Raw genomic sequence first — 15,374 nt, forward strand, 5'->3', positions numbered from 1 at the left:
CGCCGAATTTCACCGTCAGTGTAGACCAGGCCTCAGATATCTAACATGCCCTCCCCTTCAACGAAGGGCTAAAATAGCTCCCACTTCTCCAGTAAATATAAGATCATGTTCCTAAAAAGGTAAAGCAAGCAGAAAAAGTTCTTTATAAGATACCAGTCAAGATTTCTTTATGCATCAAGCAGCAAAAATAGGGCACAGATCCATTTCTTTCATTTGCAGGTCACTGAAGTAGTTAATTGTTTATTAAGCATTTTGGTCTCTTTGCAAAAAGATATTAAGGAAACAGTACTGTAATCATATTAGTAAATACAGTATTTTCCAGGCAGATCATGAAGCAATCATTTTGAATTTCCCATAAAGTATTCTTTTAATTTTATCATGCAGTCATTTCTGGTTTCAAAATAATTCAATACTGACATCACAAAATCAGACTGCACAATTCATTTTATGGTATTTGAATAATAATAATTTTCATCAGGCAGTTAAACATGTGAATAAGCTTTGCTGGCCACATTTATTTTGCTTTTATTGTTTTTCTGCCATGTTAATATCTTGTAATAAAATTTCATCTGACTTATGTTATCTTCCATTGTACTTTAAAAACATACAACTTAGCTTAGGTAGCTTAGGTTTTATAAGGTCCAATCACATATTGCAAACAGTGGCACAGTCATGCAGGTTCTCACTAACCTCAGATTAGTTACAAGGTGCTTATATCAAGATAAGGCGCTTCACACCTTTAAGATAGCTGACAACTAGCATAGTAACAGTAAAATCTATGATCTAGACAGTCTTGCATTTTCACTACACCTTATTCAGTGGCTTCCATTCTCCACTGTGTTGTAGTAAATAGTAGTACTGACTTCTCTTTATTGGTCATAAAGAATTTTAATGTAAGCTCTGAGTAAAAAATAATTTTCCCTGTTTTGCTGTATAATTGGGTCTAAAGAATTTTTCAACCTCCCCCGCCCATTACAAATGTTAGGTCTGGGATGTCTTTTTGAGGGAGGGTTTGCAGGATTATATCACAAGTCTGAATCTGAGCAATTGACAGACTAACAGTTTTGTTTTTGTTAATACCTATTTAAATCAACATTTGACATACTTGAGAAAAAAAAATCTTTGTGAAAATTTCAACATCCCTTCATCTTAGGTCTCAGAAAGCACACCTACCTTTCTCCTGGGTTGTCCTCATCCAAAGAAATCTGGCAGTAAAAGTGGAGGAGACAAACCCTATATTCCTGCCATTTTGCAAGTAAAAACAAGTAGAACAAACGTTTGGAGGGAGCAAGTCAGGCTTTTTTTTTTAATAGATCATGAAAGATAACTTTCTGCAAGTCACTTTTAATTATGCAGGAAAGATATTAAGTTAATTATAACTTTAAAACATCTTGCCATATAAGTTGTTCCTCTCACCTGAAATTGTAAAATCTGAAGCAAAGAACCTATCTAGCCATTTTGTAAAGCACCATGCAAGTTAGTTATTTTAAGGTTATTTTCTTGTAACAGTTGTTTTCAACCTGTGGCCTCCGAGGTGAGTCTAAGATTTCCAAAGGGCCCTGCACCTCCATTCAAAATTTCTTCAGGGGGCCACAAATGAAAAAAAAGGTTGAAAACCACTGTCATAACACCATTCCTGGCCACTTTGCCAGCACTTCAGAGGCATAGGATGACAGCTTGAACCATATAGCTTTTTGGACAGACATGAGGAGAAAATAATTTCTGTTGAAATTTTAATTTATAATTGAAGAGTCAAAACCTCAAGAACATTGTTAATTTGGTAAACCAGGCAAGTTTTAAAAACTTGCAAATTATGCTTCTCACACACACACCTCACCTTACATTAGCATTGTTCATTATATATAAGATTGCATTATCTATAAAAGACCTGTCTAGCACCATTTCTAAAATCAGATTGTTCAAAATAGACTATTTGGAAGTGAATATGATGCATGGCATCTGGCTTTTGTCAGGCTATTGTTCAATTGCCAGGCCATAAAAAACCATAGTTTTGTGATTAAAGCTCAGGAGGAGAAATGAAATGATCTGGATTCTATTCCCAGCTGTGTTACAGACTGTCTGTTAGTCTTGGGCAAATCAATCACAACCTTTGGTAAGTTGTTCCAATGGTTAATTACTCACTGTTAAAAATTTACACTTTATTTCCACTCTGAATTTGTCTAGCTTCAGCTTGCAGCCACTGGATCATACATATATCTTCCTCTGCTAGATTAAATAGCCCATTATTAAATATTTGTTGCCTTTGTAGGTACTTATAGACTAACTGTCACTCCTTAAATGTTTCTCTTTGTAAATAGATTGAGCTCCATGAGTCTATCACTATAAGGCACGTTTCCCAATCCAGTAATCATTCTTGTGGCTCTTCTCTGAACCTTCACCAATCTATCAACATCCTTCTTGAACTGTTGACACCAGAACCGGACACGATACTCCAGCAGTGGTCACACCAGTTCCAAAAACAGAGATAGGAATGGAGATTATTTTATTTGTGATTCCTGTTTATGCCTCCAAGGATTGAATTAGCCCTTTTGGCTTTGGTTTCATAAAAAAGGAAAAGTTACAAAACAAATAATCAAACAAACTAGAAAATTCTATAAGTAGACATAACTCAGATTTGTTGAAACATAGGGATTACCAGATCAGATTAGTGGTCCGTCTACTCCAATATACTTGCCATTTTCTGTACCAAGTGCAAAGCACACTTCAAATTTACTTTACAAAGCACACATCTCAAAAAAAAAAATATCCCCACATGCAATACTCCTTCTGGGAAGGTGAATGGAGGCATCCCACATGACATCTGATAGTCACATTGTTTAATGCATCATTAGCACTTGGATGGATGCAATACAAGAACTTGGACAGAACTGTCCTCCTGTCTGTGACAATAGCCAGTACCAGATGATTCAAAAGGCAGGAGCAAGAAGCTATGAAGTATTATTCCATAACTATCCATAAAGGATGTAACCCTTTATCAGAGGTTGCCTGGTGTCCAAGGAGCATGAGGATTTATCATCTTATCCAAGGTATTAAAAAACCAAGACTACTATTTACATGTTCCTTTAGTGATTTACCTAGCCACTGTGAATCCTTCAGGAGAAATTTTGCTTCCAGTAATTTGCCAGCAAGCATAAAGGCCACTGGATTTTATTTTATTCTTTAAAAGTGTATTTCCCCCCACCCAAAGACATTGTTAAAGCAATAATGTTTTGGTGTTCTCTCTGGTTTCTTTTTACAAAGTTCCCTGATCCTAGTCTTGGGAGTTCAAAGCCAGTTTTAAATTTGTCTCACTACACTATTAATGATCTAAAGGTCCTGATTTTCAAAAGTTATGGCTGTGCAAGTTGGGCATTCGAGAACACAAATGAGTGGTGCATTTAACTACATTCGCATGCACGATCATAACTACACATCAGAGTTAGGCATAAAATGAAATGCACCTAAAATTGTATTACTGCAATTTTAATACAATACATCAGTAAAAACCCATTTAAAGAAAAGAATCTACTAGTTTTATTTAAAATGTTAACAGGGTGGTTTTTATGATGTTTTTACTACATTATACTATTCACTGCCCAAAAGCAAAATTACTGCTTCCTATTTCTTTTTTTATTATTAGAAGAGTAATACCTTGATTTGCGTTTTATTCCAAATATATTTTTAATTTTGTTTTGAAGGGTACTAGGATGTATCTGAAGTGCTATTAGTTAGAAGCACAAAAAACCCCTTTGAAGGCCCACTATTTTTGTACTAAACTTTAGAGTTATTTTCTGCTGATTACAGATTACCTTACAACAGTAAGTGCACGTTTAAAATGTCTAGAAACAAGTGTTTCTTATTTATTCACAATTTAGATAGTTTAAAGAAAGACACAAAAGAAATACAAATGACAACATCAAAATGAAAAGGAATTTTAGTGACAGAAAGTGAGTTTCTATAGCCAGTGCTCTCCATACATTTCAAAATGTTATCCAAACACTGCAGATGCAGAACTCAAATCAATGCCACATGATAAACTGTTGTTACTACTCTCTTTGAAATTAAACTGGAAATGGAAGTTAGCTGCCTCTTTATTTATGATCACATGAACCACCTAATTTTCTGTTTCTGCTTAAAGCAACATTTAATATCTTTTACAAGATGGATTCTGCGATACATTTTGAAGTAGCAACTTCATTCTGTCTGAGCTCTGCTTAGAGGAAGTCAATGTCAACTTTCTTTTTAACAAACAGCTTTCGAACTTGCTTGTCAAACATGCAATTCAGAGCAGTGTTACGCTTGCAGCTTGGAGGTATCCTTGGAGATACTGCAAGGCTTCTGCATTCAGACTAGTACTCAGCATTGATGGTACCTTAAACATAAAAGATAAAAGCATTATTGTGTGTATGCATTAACCAAACACCACTGTATTTCAGGATTGTATCAGTCTGAGGGTACAAGGTAAGGAGTTAACTGAACTCCCGACATAAGTAATTGTGCAATGTGAAAGCACTTCCTGCAACATATACGCCAGCATCTGCCACCATCAGATATTAGTATCAGAGATCTTAATTCCCAGCGTTTTTCAATATTGCACCTTGAAATTAACATGAGCAGCTTTACTTATATTGTCATATTTGCAGTTTGATTAGCATGTGAAACATGAAAACAAACCAAGTACAAAAATTAGATGCCCTTATTACAGTAGGCTGTACCCTGATCTCTCTGCCCTTCAGAATCTTAAAGACTTATAAGTGTCCTGAAAACGTAAAAATACCTTAAACTGTATAATATTTTTAACTGCAACCTACTAGTATGTCCAGCCATGTAACTACTCAGTCTGAAAAGATGTTTTCAGTGCTACAGTAACATAGCTGAAGATACTGATTTGGAGCTTTACCATTCTATTTAACTAATTAGGGCACTGGATGTTTCCTCTGGATTCTGCTTCCAGTCCAGGTACCATCTTCCCCAGAAGACCAGTAAATGCATTAGAATCTAATTCAGAACAATTTTTTTTCAACCACCCCTTTTCCCCATCGGAGATAATTTACCCTAGGAGGTGGCAACATTTTAAACCCATCTCAGAATCAAACATCGAAGTATTGGGCCCTTATTAGCCTAGCAAAGCATACCTTAGAAAAATACTTCAGCTGCGAACTAAATGAGTGAAACATCCTTTCAGCTTTGCTGGCTAGCAAAACAACTTGAACAAAAGAAATCCATTGTCAAAAAGATACCTTTTCTCTATAGAAATGTAGATTAATGTGCCATACATTAAATGTCACTTACCCTGCCTGGACATGCAGTAGATAGTTTGTGAAGAGACTGTGCCAAGTGGATTTTAGGATTGTTCACCATTTGACCCACAGGATCATGTTCTTTTTTCCCAGCAAAGGCAAGCTGAGAAAATGCAGTCTGGTATCCTGGGGTATCTTCTATATCAATGAAGTGTTCTTCATCAGGGATGGTATCATCTTCAGGCAGTTCAAAGAGACCAATTAGAGCCTGCAGTAAAGGAGTCCTACCACAGGATGAAGGAGAATAAAACCAAAATATAACCACATTATGTCAGCATGAGTGTATTTTAAAAGAATACTGAAAACTCAAATGTATCTGAACCTCAGTGAGTACTAACAAAGGGCAGGTGTTCACAGATTGTGTTCTGACCTGAGCAAATGTGGGTTTTGTAGGTATAATGTATGTGCACAAAATGTACAGGCACAACTTGGTTGCGCTTATTAAAAAGATGGACAACGTATTCATCTTAGATTATCTCAAGTTCTCTTAAAAGTGTTTCAGGAAAGCAACTCTTAGATTATTCCATTCATACTATCATTCCATTTCTTTCTAATATTCTAACGTTGATATCCAATCATTTAAAATATAACTTAAGATACTTGCCATTTGGTGTTCCAGATTGATGGGATTTTTATGAGATTTGATGGCAAATAGGAATTTTATTCATGGAACAATGGCCACAGCAGACAAAGTTATATCTAGGTTCTACTATACTGCCATTCTGAAGATCAATGAGTTAAAACCTGACTTGATTTTTCATAAGTAATGCAGATATAAAAAAGTAATATTTTATTAAGCAGGGTCCTAGCTGGCTTGTCCAATATTGCATCCCTGTCAGATAAATTTCAAAACACCGACATCTGCTGTGGAAGAGTAGTGTAATCTCTCTCTCAGTAACAGGAAAGAAACCTGAACGCTCCACGCCATGTTGTAGCACGCATATGAGAGACCACAAAAGCATATTTTTTTAAAAAGGAATGTATTTGATTAACTCAATTTCATTAGCAACAACCAGTAACTTTTCCAACAAACCTTCAGGAATTATTCTACACTTACCACAGTTTTGTGTATTCTGTGTCCATCATGGGAGGGCACTCAGTTAGTATTTTGGTAATACCAACAGCACAGATTTTCTTCTCTACTTGTCCAGATACTTTCTGTATTTCAGGAATTATAATTTTCTCCAAAACCATTCCAAACATCCTAATGTGATGATGTAAACAGAAAAATAAGTGTGAATAAAAGTGAAGAGAAAAAAACCTACCAATTGTAATAAACATATACTAAAAATGTGTATATAATCTTTAGGGAGTGATCTAAAGAAAAGCAACGCTATGCCACCAGAGAGATGACCTAAAATTTGTTCATTCAAGAATCCAAACCAAGTCAAGCTTAACTTCCTAACAGGAAGAGAATCAAACTTCACAATTCCCCAAGATTATCAGTGAAGTGATCTAATGAGTTCACTCAACAGAAATTACATTGAAAAGTAGGGTTGACATACTAGAAAGAAAAAGACAGACTAGAGGATATGAGAACCACCCAGCCTTAGAGAGAACAGATGAGTACAGCAACAAGAGGCATCTGAAAACCATACAAAAATGGTGAATCTAGCATAAGAGAGCATTCCCACAGAGAACCAAAGCTGGAAATTCTGTGTAGGCAGCACACTCCTGCTGTGGAGGGAGGTGAAACTGAATACCTCTCCCCCTCTTCTGGTGATACTCTTTGGCACATACTCACACAATCAGAATGATTCAGGAGGGACCCACAATCTGCCAGTCTCAGCAGAAGGAAGTATTACTGCTATGTGGGGCCTTTGATATGGTGACAGAAATCTCAGAGAATAACATCTCTTCCAGAATATTGGGGGAACAAAATGACTATTTAGTTACAGGGACAAGTATTTGTTTTCTGATTTTTAAGTAGCAGACCAACTATTTCCCACTTAAAAGAAATAATATACAGAAGTCTTAAATAAGAATGATACTAACTTTGGCTGTATGCTGTCAAATATTTCTTGCAGGGCTAATGCCCCATATTTTACACAGTACAAATTAATGAAGACTAGGAAACCTATTAAAAGAAAAGGGTCAAGTTAAAAAACAAACATCTAAAGAAAATTTATATAATAGTGCATACAAGAAGACTTTTCTGAATAAGCTTTAGAATGAGCAGCAGACTGCACCATTACTACTCACCCTAGCACAAAATATTAAATTTCAAAAAGTGGCATTTTTTATATGATTAGAAATGGTGATCAAAAGAAGTGTAAAATTTTAGTTATGGGAACTAGATTAATTCCGGGTAACCGAGACTTTTTCAAAAAGTTATGTACAGGGAATAATTTAGGTATCTAAAAAGAAATGAACAAAGATCGATTTTCTGATGCAATGTGTTACAGCTCCTGCCATAATTAGATAAACTAAGCCATATAGCAGTTGGAACACTACGATTCTCAACCTTCTTTCTTATGTGGCTATTAGACCAACATTACTAAGGTGTTAGAAGAATCCCTTAATTTCAGTTTGATGTACGCTGTTATAACAATCATACCATTCTCATTCCTACCAGTCAAAGACACTAATTTAACTACAAGACTCAAGATTTTGTGGCATATTGTATGATTTACATAGTGAAAGACGACCTTTTTAAACAAGATTTTGTTCGGATTAACTATGATAATCTGTAAATTATGGTGTAAATCACCAATACACACTTCACATTTCAGTCATTTGCCACACATCTTGCTGATGAAACGCAAAACCTTAAGAGTGACCGCAGCTGTGTTAAGGTAGAATAACTGAAATGCATGGAATGTGAGCGAGTCCTTTCTGATGATCTGTTGATATAACTGCATACAAGCGTATCAGGTCACTGTTAAGGTTCTGTATTTAGAGTGCAAGTTTGATAAAGGTGGAGTGTATATATATTGCTTTTGAGTATCAGTTGGAGATGAAAATGAAAGTGTATGGAGTTTTATTGATAGTGATGTCAGCAATATGAAGGTGTTCTGTATATCAGAATTCATATATGACACAGAACTTACTTTTGATGAACTTTGTTGTTTTTGAATTTTGAAGTCTTTGGAATAGTAGAATGAAGATTTGCTTCCTGTACTGGTCAACTGATTCTCTAGAAATTTAACACAATTAGTCAAGTTACTACTGCATTTTACTGATGTAGTTTTACAGAAAGTGTATTGAAGAATTTAATTTAAAATTATGACATTCGATGCACTGGTATCTTTCAAGGTATAGAAACAGATCTGGTCTTCAGTAATTAGGCTTGAACCTAGTTTCACACAGTCATACTCACGGAGGCATATGCTCTATAATACTGTTCAGAAGATAGAATCCTTGATGGTCATTAGCTTTAGAGGCAATCAGCTTCTGGAAAACACCTAATAATCCAGGCTGCAAGTGAAAAATGAAAAACAGCATTTTTTTCTGATGTGACCTAGAAAATTTGATAAGAACTAGCAAAAGCCATGCACCCTATTTTCGTAACAAGTATATCGAGGAGAATCAAATAAATCAAACTAACAGACAATTTCATTTTTGCAGTCAGGGATAAAAAGATTTAGTAAAAGAACACTGATGGAACCAAGTGTACAAGAGTTAGCCCTAAGTTTGAAAACTACATGAAAGCTGAAGCTAATTCAGAACATGGCTGCCTGCCTGTTCAACGGCATTATCTGGTCAGGCCTGACTCTGAGAGGCTGGGTGCTGACTGAGGGCAGGACATGCACAGAACAAATCTGCTGCTGGAAGTTGCAGGGAGAGGCATGGGGGGCATATTTGTTCCTCACCATTACAATGCTTTTTCTGGGAGAAATCTTTGTCCTTTCCTGTTCCAGAGTTCTACTGAGAGGCACCAGCTTCTCCCATCTCACTAGAAGAACTGGGGAAACCTTTCTGCATGCCAAGAGCAGCAGGAACTGGGTACAAGAATTCTGCATCTACATTGTCTAGCTGTGTGAGGGAATGGTTGCCATCAATAAAGACAAAAACAGAATGAAGAGGATGTGCAGTGTACATTGTATTGTGTACATTATTCTTCAGCTTACTATATAAAAAGCTTGAGTTTACAAAGTCTGAGTAAAAACTCTGCATTAATCTTGCTATCTACTAAATTTGTTAAGCTATGGAAAGTGTGCAAGCATTTCATTTGTCTTAATTAAAAATGTAGTAAGTTTAGATAGGTATGTTACAGTCAAATTAACCCAACTTACGATTTTGTCAGCTGCAGCACTTGCTATTGTATTGGCACCCTTCTCTAAGTATGCCTGGAGGAGTCTCACCAAAGGAGGAATGTTTCCTGTCCTTTCCCACAGCACTGGCTGGAGGAGATGGGGAAACAAAGCCATGTAGGATGACGGGATGTCATTTTTATGCATTTCCAATAGCAGAGACATCACTTGGAACACATATGGAATAAACTCTGTTATGAGGGAGTAGAAAATGACATTTGCACACAGTTAAAGGGTCACTATCAATTCATACAAACACGTTTCTGTCTGAATTTTTAAACCTACTACTGTGATAAGTAACACCTAAGATCCCTGTAAATGAAACAGAAAAAAAAAAAGTTTTTCCACCCCCACTTTTACTTATTGTATACATTTGCAAGCACTTTATGTATAGTCAAATTCAAATTTTCTCTGTTTGTGGATCTTTCACAATGCAGTAAATGGGAGAAAAATTTGAAGACTAGGTAGATGTTATAAAGCTACAAAAACGGACAGGATGATTCAGGGGTAGGGGCTGTAAGTTACTTGATTTTTTAAAAATGAGTTAAATTCTCAGTTCACATGTCCTTAATGAACAAGGAGACGTTGGGATACTGTATTTTATAAATAAACCTCTTTGGCAGTGTAGATATACTACATAACTCAATTAGAATTACTTCATTGACATTAATATGTATAGTAAATCATTGCACAGCAAATCTTACATATATAACACAACAGGATGAGAACGCAGACAGCTACTTATTGCTTTTAGTTACCTTGCACATCATTCTGTAGTATCTCGGTAAACACCATAAACAAAGCATCTTCAAAGCTTCCAACAGCAGCAGGGTTTGCTTTGCAAGTTATCCTTATCGACAGGCATATTGATTCAAACATGTAATGGTTAAAGTGAGGTTTGCTTGGGTTCTAAAAACAAGTTATGAATAAACAATCAACTCAGACTTTGAGCCAAGTCACTTTCTTAACACAATGTAACTTGCACTTAAATAGAACTCTAAAGCAGCAGCAAACAATCTAATTTTAACCGAAGAGTAAGGGCATTATGCTATGTTATTTTTCTAATGAATAGTAATTCCATTGAGACTGAGGAATAAAAGAGCAAGATCCTCTAAGATCCATTTTTTAAGTTTGTATCAGTTTTGGAAATATACAAATACAGTTTTCGTAACTAGACAAACTAAACAAATACAAAAACAGAAACAACATGGGGAAAACACCTACTGGAAAAAAATAAAAATTATTTTTGAGTTACATAACAGTGTTCATTCTAAGGATGTAAAATATTAAATGGTTAACCAGTAAGTATTAGTCTTACCATTAATATATTGCAGCTAATGTTTAAAAGAGACTTGGGGGGGGAGGGGAGGGGGGGGGAACGGGGGAAGAGCTGGGCCGGGCACATGTAGGCTCCTGCTCTCACAGCCACTGCCCCACACCTGAACCCACAGAACATTGGGGACCACAGGTCAGAGATGGGAGCTGAACTGGGGACGCTACCTGGGGGATGAGGGCAGCGTGTGAAGGGAGTCCCCAAGGGCGGTGGGAGGGGGCTGTCTGTTTTTGTCGTTAGTAAAAACACTTGATAAAGATAACATATACGTGGGGTAGACTGGGAATTTGTTAACGATTAACCGATATAATTTTAATAGTTTAAATGGGTACTTTTAAAAATGATATTTACATCCCTTGTTCATTCAATTCAAATCTATACAGAATGCTATTTATTCCCTATAGCTAAATTTAGGGTTAAAAAAGTTTATTTGGTTGGCAGTTGAAGGTGGTCTGCAGTCTTCACAGGATTGTCTATATATAAGTACAGCAGTCCAATTTGAACTGAAAAAATCTATTAGTGATCAAGACAGTCAAACACATCAAGAGCAGGCGCTAATTTCTTCTTTATGTATTTACAAACTATTTCATTGGTTTAAACAACTGCCTGAGAAGTCCCCAGTACAAAGGAAAATAGACAGTTTTAAGATGTATGTGACTATCTGTGACAAATCCAGATTTATATGCTGTCAGGCTGTGCATAAACAAAAGCTTGTATTAAAATAATTGTTATATCATAAATACACTTATAAAGTTATTTATAAAGCTTGTATTTCAAATTAAAGCAGGGAAACTTTGCAGGAACCTATGTCTACAAAGGAGGATAATGTTTCACTGTTAGGTATGAAGAATGAGTTCCTACCAAATGTAAAAAAGCTGCTTTTATTACTCTAATTGGCAATTTATTGTGCAACTACCAGTATTTTAACAAAAACAAAATCAAAATCAATTTTTAAGGAGAAAAAAAGATTTCTGTCTTAAAAAGGAGCAGAAGCAGCTAATGGTGAACATTCTGCTCAGATAACCTTCTTTACCTTACTGACAGCCAGCAGTTTCTGTGTAAGCTGAGTGATGAGAGAAGGGATGTATGGGATTATAGCTTCCTGTAGCAGAGAAAAACTTCTCATGATAGCTGTAAAGAAATTGAGATAGAGAATTTTACATCCACGAAGATGAGTCGGCTTGCCAGTTACATATATGTATAAATTCTTTGATCTTGTATTTGTATTATAGTAGAGCCTAGAGGTCCAGCTAAAATCAGGGCCCACTGTGTTAACTACTATATATACACACATAGTAAGAGGCAGTCCTTGTCTTGAAAAGTTTACAATCTATAGTCAAGACAAAAGGTGGGGGCAAAGGATCATCATCCCCATTTTACAGATGGCTACAGAGAGATTATGTTATTTGCCCAATATAAAACTGACAGAGCCAAGAATTAAACCCAGATCTTCTGAGTCCCAGTCCAGTGGATTAGCCACAAGACAGTACTACATTTAAAGTCTGCTGTTAATACGTTTCCCAGCTAGCCTTCGAAATGAGGGACATCCCTCATCTGAGGCCTTGCCACATTTTTTGTCACATACAAGCCTGATATAGTTTTCTTGGGTTCCACATTCCATGAAAAAATTTGCTATGTTTAATCTGACTAATAAGCAGTTGAATTCAGTGTGGGCATCCACGTTTAAAACAAACAAACAAATAAACAAAAAAAAAACCCTGCATAAATCAGTTGTTTCAAATCAGACTTTCAGTTCATAGCTAGTAACTTCTTAACTCAAGTTAACTAAGTCAGCTTCTCATTGCATAGTATGGAGTTTCTTACCTTTCATAATATACTCATTTTCAGATGAGCCAGGAAATGTCAGTGCTTTAAAAAGGTTTGTTAGTAGCACTTCTACAAATGGTGCCATTTCTGCAGCTGTAATGCTGTAGATGAAAACACAGTTTTGCAATGCTTCAATGTTCTATTCAAAACACAATTTCTGAGAAGAGAAAAAATCCCCTAAAATTATAACAAAAACCCAGAGGTAAAATTATTTCTAACTGAAAACTTACAGTGTAGTATTGTTAGTTCCTCTCATGGTAAACAATCTCTCAAGAGCATGGGCTGCATAAGTATGAACCACAATACTTTCTGCTTGAAGATGATTGATTAAGAGAGGGATAGACACCAAAAGTTGTTCTTTAGGTACCTACAAAAATCACAGTGACAACATTTTGTCATGTAATATTATAATTGACATTTTAGAATCATACACATATTTTGAGAAAACATTCACCCTAGAATCTGTTTCAAAACAACATAAGTTCTGCAGAAGACTAGAAGGAATCTCTAGCAGGCTTCTTCAGTAGCTAACATCAAACCTTGTCCACTTGATATCCAGGAAGGCTGCTACCTTGTTTCTATTATTACCTATCTATTGCTCCCTATCAATATATGATTTTCTTCTGAGTTGATTATGCGAAGAATCTCTAAATTAAGAGGCTTGTTATTTTTCCTCCTCTAAACTGTCTGTATGGTGATCATTTTTATAGACGTTTATCAATATTTGGTATACTTAAAATACTTTTCTCCCCTTTTACAGAGCAAACAGTAGCTTTCCATGAACAGTGATATCAATTCGATCAGGAATGCTTGTGGAATAAAGTACCATTCAACATGATTAAGGGTAGCAGAATCTGATTTAATTATTTTGGGTCCCAATCCTGCTCCCATTACAGTCATTGAAACAAAACAAAACAAAACAAAAAAATCACATTTACCTTCAAGGGTGTGGGATCAGGCAGGCCCTTTTGTCTTCTGAAATAATACATAGCTATGATTTGAAAAGGCTTAGCTAATAGAGTATAAAAGTGAAATACCTAATGCCTTCTTTTGCTACATCTCAAAAGTCAGAGGAGAGAAAGGAAAAATTATTGTACTTCTTGTAACAACAGATGTCATGACAAAGGCCACTGGGTAAGCCCTAGCTAAAAGTCACTTCACCGCTCTGTGTGCCATGGAAGCTTTTGAGTGGAATAGAAATCCTAAATGTTCACTATTCCAACACTAACTGAACATTAATAAGCTTTTTATACCATTAATGTTCACCTTCAGACTTAATTTATCATGGAACATGTGGTTATTGAATATATGTTGAAGTAATTTATTATATGTTGTGTAGAAATTAGTTCATTAGGCTTGGTAAGTGACATTAGTAATGCAAGATTAAAAGAGCAACTTACTTGGTTCCTGAAAATCATGATGTACTTAATACCATCAGCTTTAAGCACAGGAAATTCATTCACTACAAATGAAAGGGATAGTTGGTGAGCTTTTGTTCATTATTGTGTATGGAGTTTATTACTGAACATAAAATGACATACAGAGTTGACATCAGCTCAAAGGATTCTTCATGAGTTCTCTACAATACATTTTCAAATTGTATAGTGTGCACATTGCTATAGGAGCACTTGTACAGTATGTAGCACTTGTAGGAATGCAAATGGCTCTCTCCACATGTATTTCTTTTTTGCTTTTCATAATTTTAGGATCAGATACGTTAAACTCTGGATTTTCAGTTGGGCAGATCAGTTATTCCTGACCTATAACAACAGGACATGACCCTAGCCACCACACTAATGGTAGGCCATGGAACTAACCAAGATAACCCGGTGATATAGTTTAAAGAGATGCTTCTAAAAAAGTCTAGGTAGTTTGTACATGAATGGTTAACTGTATTTCTAGGATGAAGAGAGCATTCTATCATGGATCAAATGGCTTAGGAACATGAAAAGCCATCCACCCTCATCCCCACCAAATACTTCCATAGATTGAATGGCTGGCAGCATAATACAAAACATTCAGTCTCCCATAACCAAATTTTGACTTTGCTCTCTTACCCAAAAATGGGTGACATTGCTGGCAAACCCTCAGTGTTTTTACTCTTACAGTTTTTGTGCATCAGAAAAATCATCAATAAAAGTCAATGGCCACCGAAAAGGTTTTAGGTGTGCTACAAAAGGTGCGGTATGGCAAATGTAAGCCTGAGCTTACCATTAGCAGATTTTAAGTCAGGTTGAATGTGATTCACAAAGAATTCTGTCAGATTTACAAGTTCATTGGCTTGCGTTATTCCATGCTAGAAAAAAGAAAATCAGAAAAATCGTTATAGACATCAACATTCATTTTTCTAACTTATTTCCAAGTCATTTTACAGAAGGTACCCAAATTTATCTAGTCATTTAGAAAGTGCTCAATCACCACACAATCTAGGTGTTGCTTAGGAACTCTCATTCAGAACATTCTCTCCAATTATTCTGCACACGTTTTGGCCTCCAGTTTCTATCTGCAATGTTAAAGGCTCAATATAAAACAGATCCGAATTGAGAAAGGATTAGCAAGTGTCACAAGTAATATGTAAAAACATTCAATATAAAATATAATACTGTTAACTTGAATATTGTTGAGATGTGGTCTGTTGCACAGGAATGGAAGTAAGAACTC

General features: G+C 35.8%; 1 protein-coding gene across 1 annotated transcript in view; it reads right to left on the reverse strand.

The window, feature by feature from the left end:
- Positions 1-3,825: 3,825 nt before the first annotated feature.
- CSE1L (chromosome segregation 1 like) overlaps positions 3,826-15,374 on the reverse strand; it is a 29,025-nt gene continuing 17,476 nt past the window's right edge. The window contains exons 13-25 of the mRNA XM_067554275.1: positions 14,925-15,009; positions 14,114-14,175; positions 12,944-13,080; positions 12,711-12,814; positions 11,920-12,017; positions 10,312-10,462; positions 9,536-9,744; positions 8,620-8,717; positions 8,351-8,436; positions 7,296-7,377; positions 6,358-6,504; positions 5,293-5,524; positions 3,826-4,372 (exon numbers count right to left, since the gene is read on the reverse strand). Coding sequence (XP_067410376.1) covers positions 4,283-4,372; positions 5,293-5,524; positions 6,358-6,504; positions 7,296-7,377; positions 8,351-8,436; positions 8,620-8,717; positions 9,536-9,744; positions 10,312-10,462; positions 11,920-12,017; positions 12,711-12,814; positions 12,944-13,080; positions 14,114-14,175; positions 14,925-15,009 — 1,581 coding nt within the window. The 3' untranslated portion in view covers positions 3,826-4,282. The remainder of the gene's footprint in view (positions 4,373-5,292; positions 5,525-6,357; positions 6,505-7,295; positions 7,378-8,350; positions 8,437-8,619; positions 8,718-9,535; positions 9,745-10,311; positions 10,463-11,919; positions 12,018-12,710; positions 12,815-12,943; positions 13,081-14,113; positions 14,176-14,924; positions 15,010-15,374) is intronic.

This window comes from Emydura macquarii, unplaced genomic scaffold, assembly GCF_026122565.2.
Source record: "Emydura macquarii macquarii isolate MOO-44397 ecotype Brisbane River unplaced genomic scaffold, CSIRO-AGI_Emac_v2 contig_1483, whole genome shotgun sequence".
NCBI classification, from domain to species: Eukaryota; Metazoa; Chordata; order Testudines; family Chelidae; genus Emydura; species Emydura macquarii.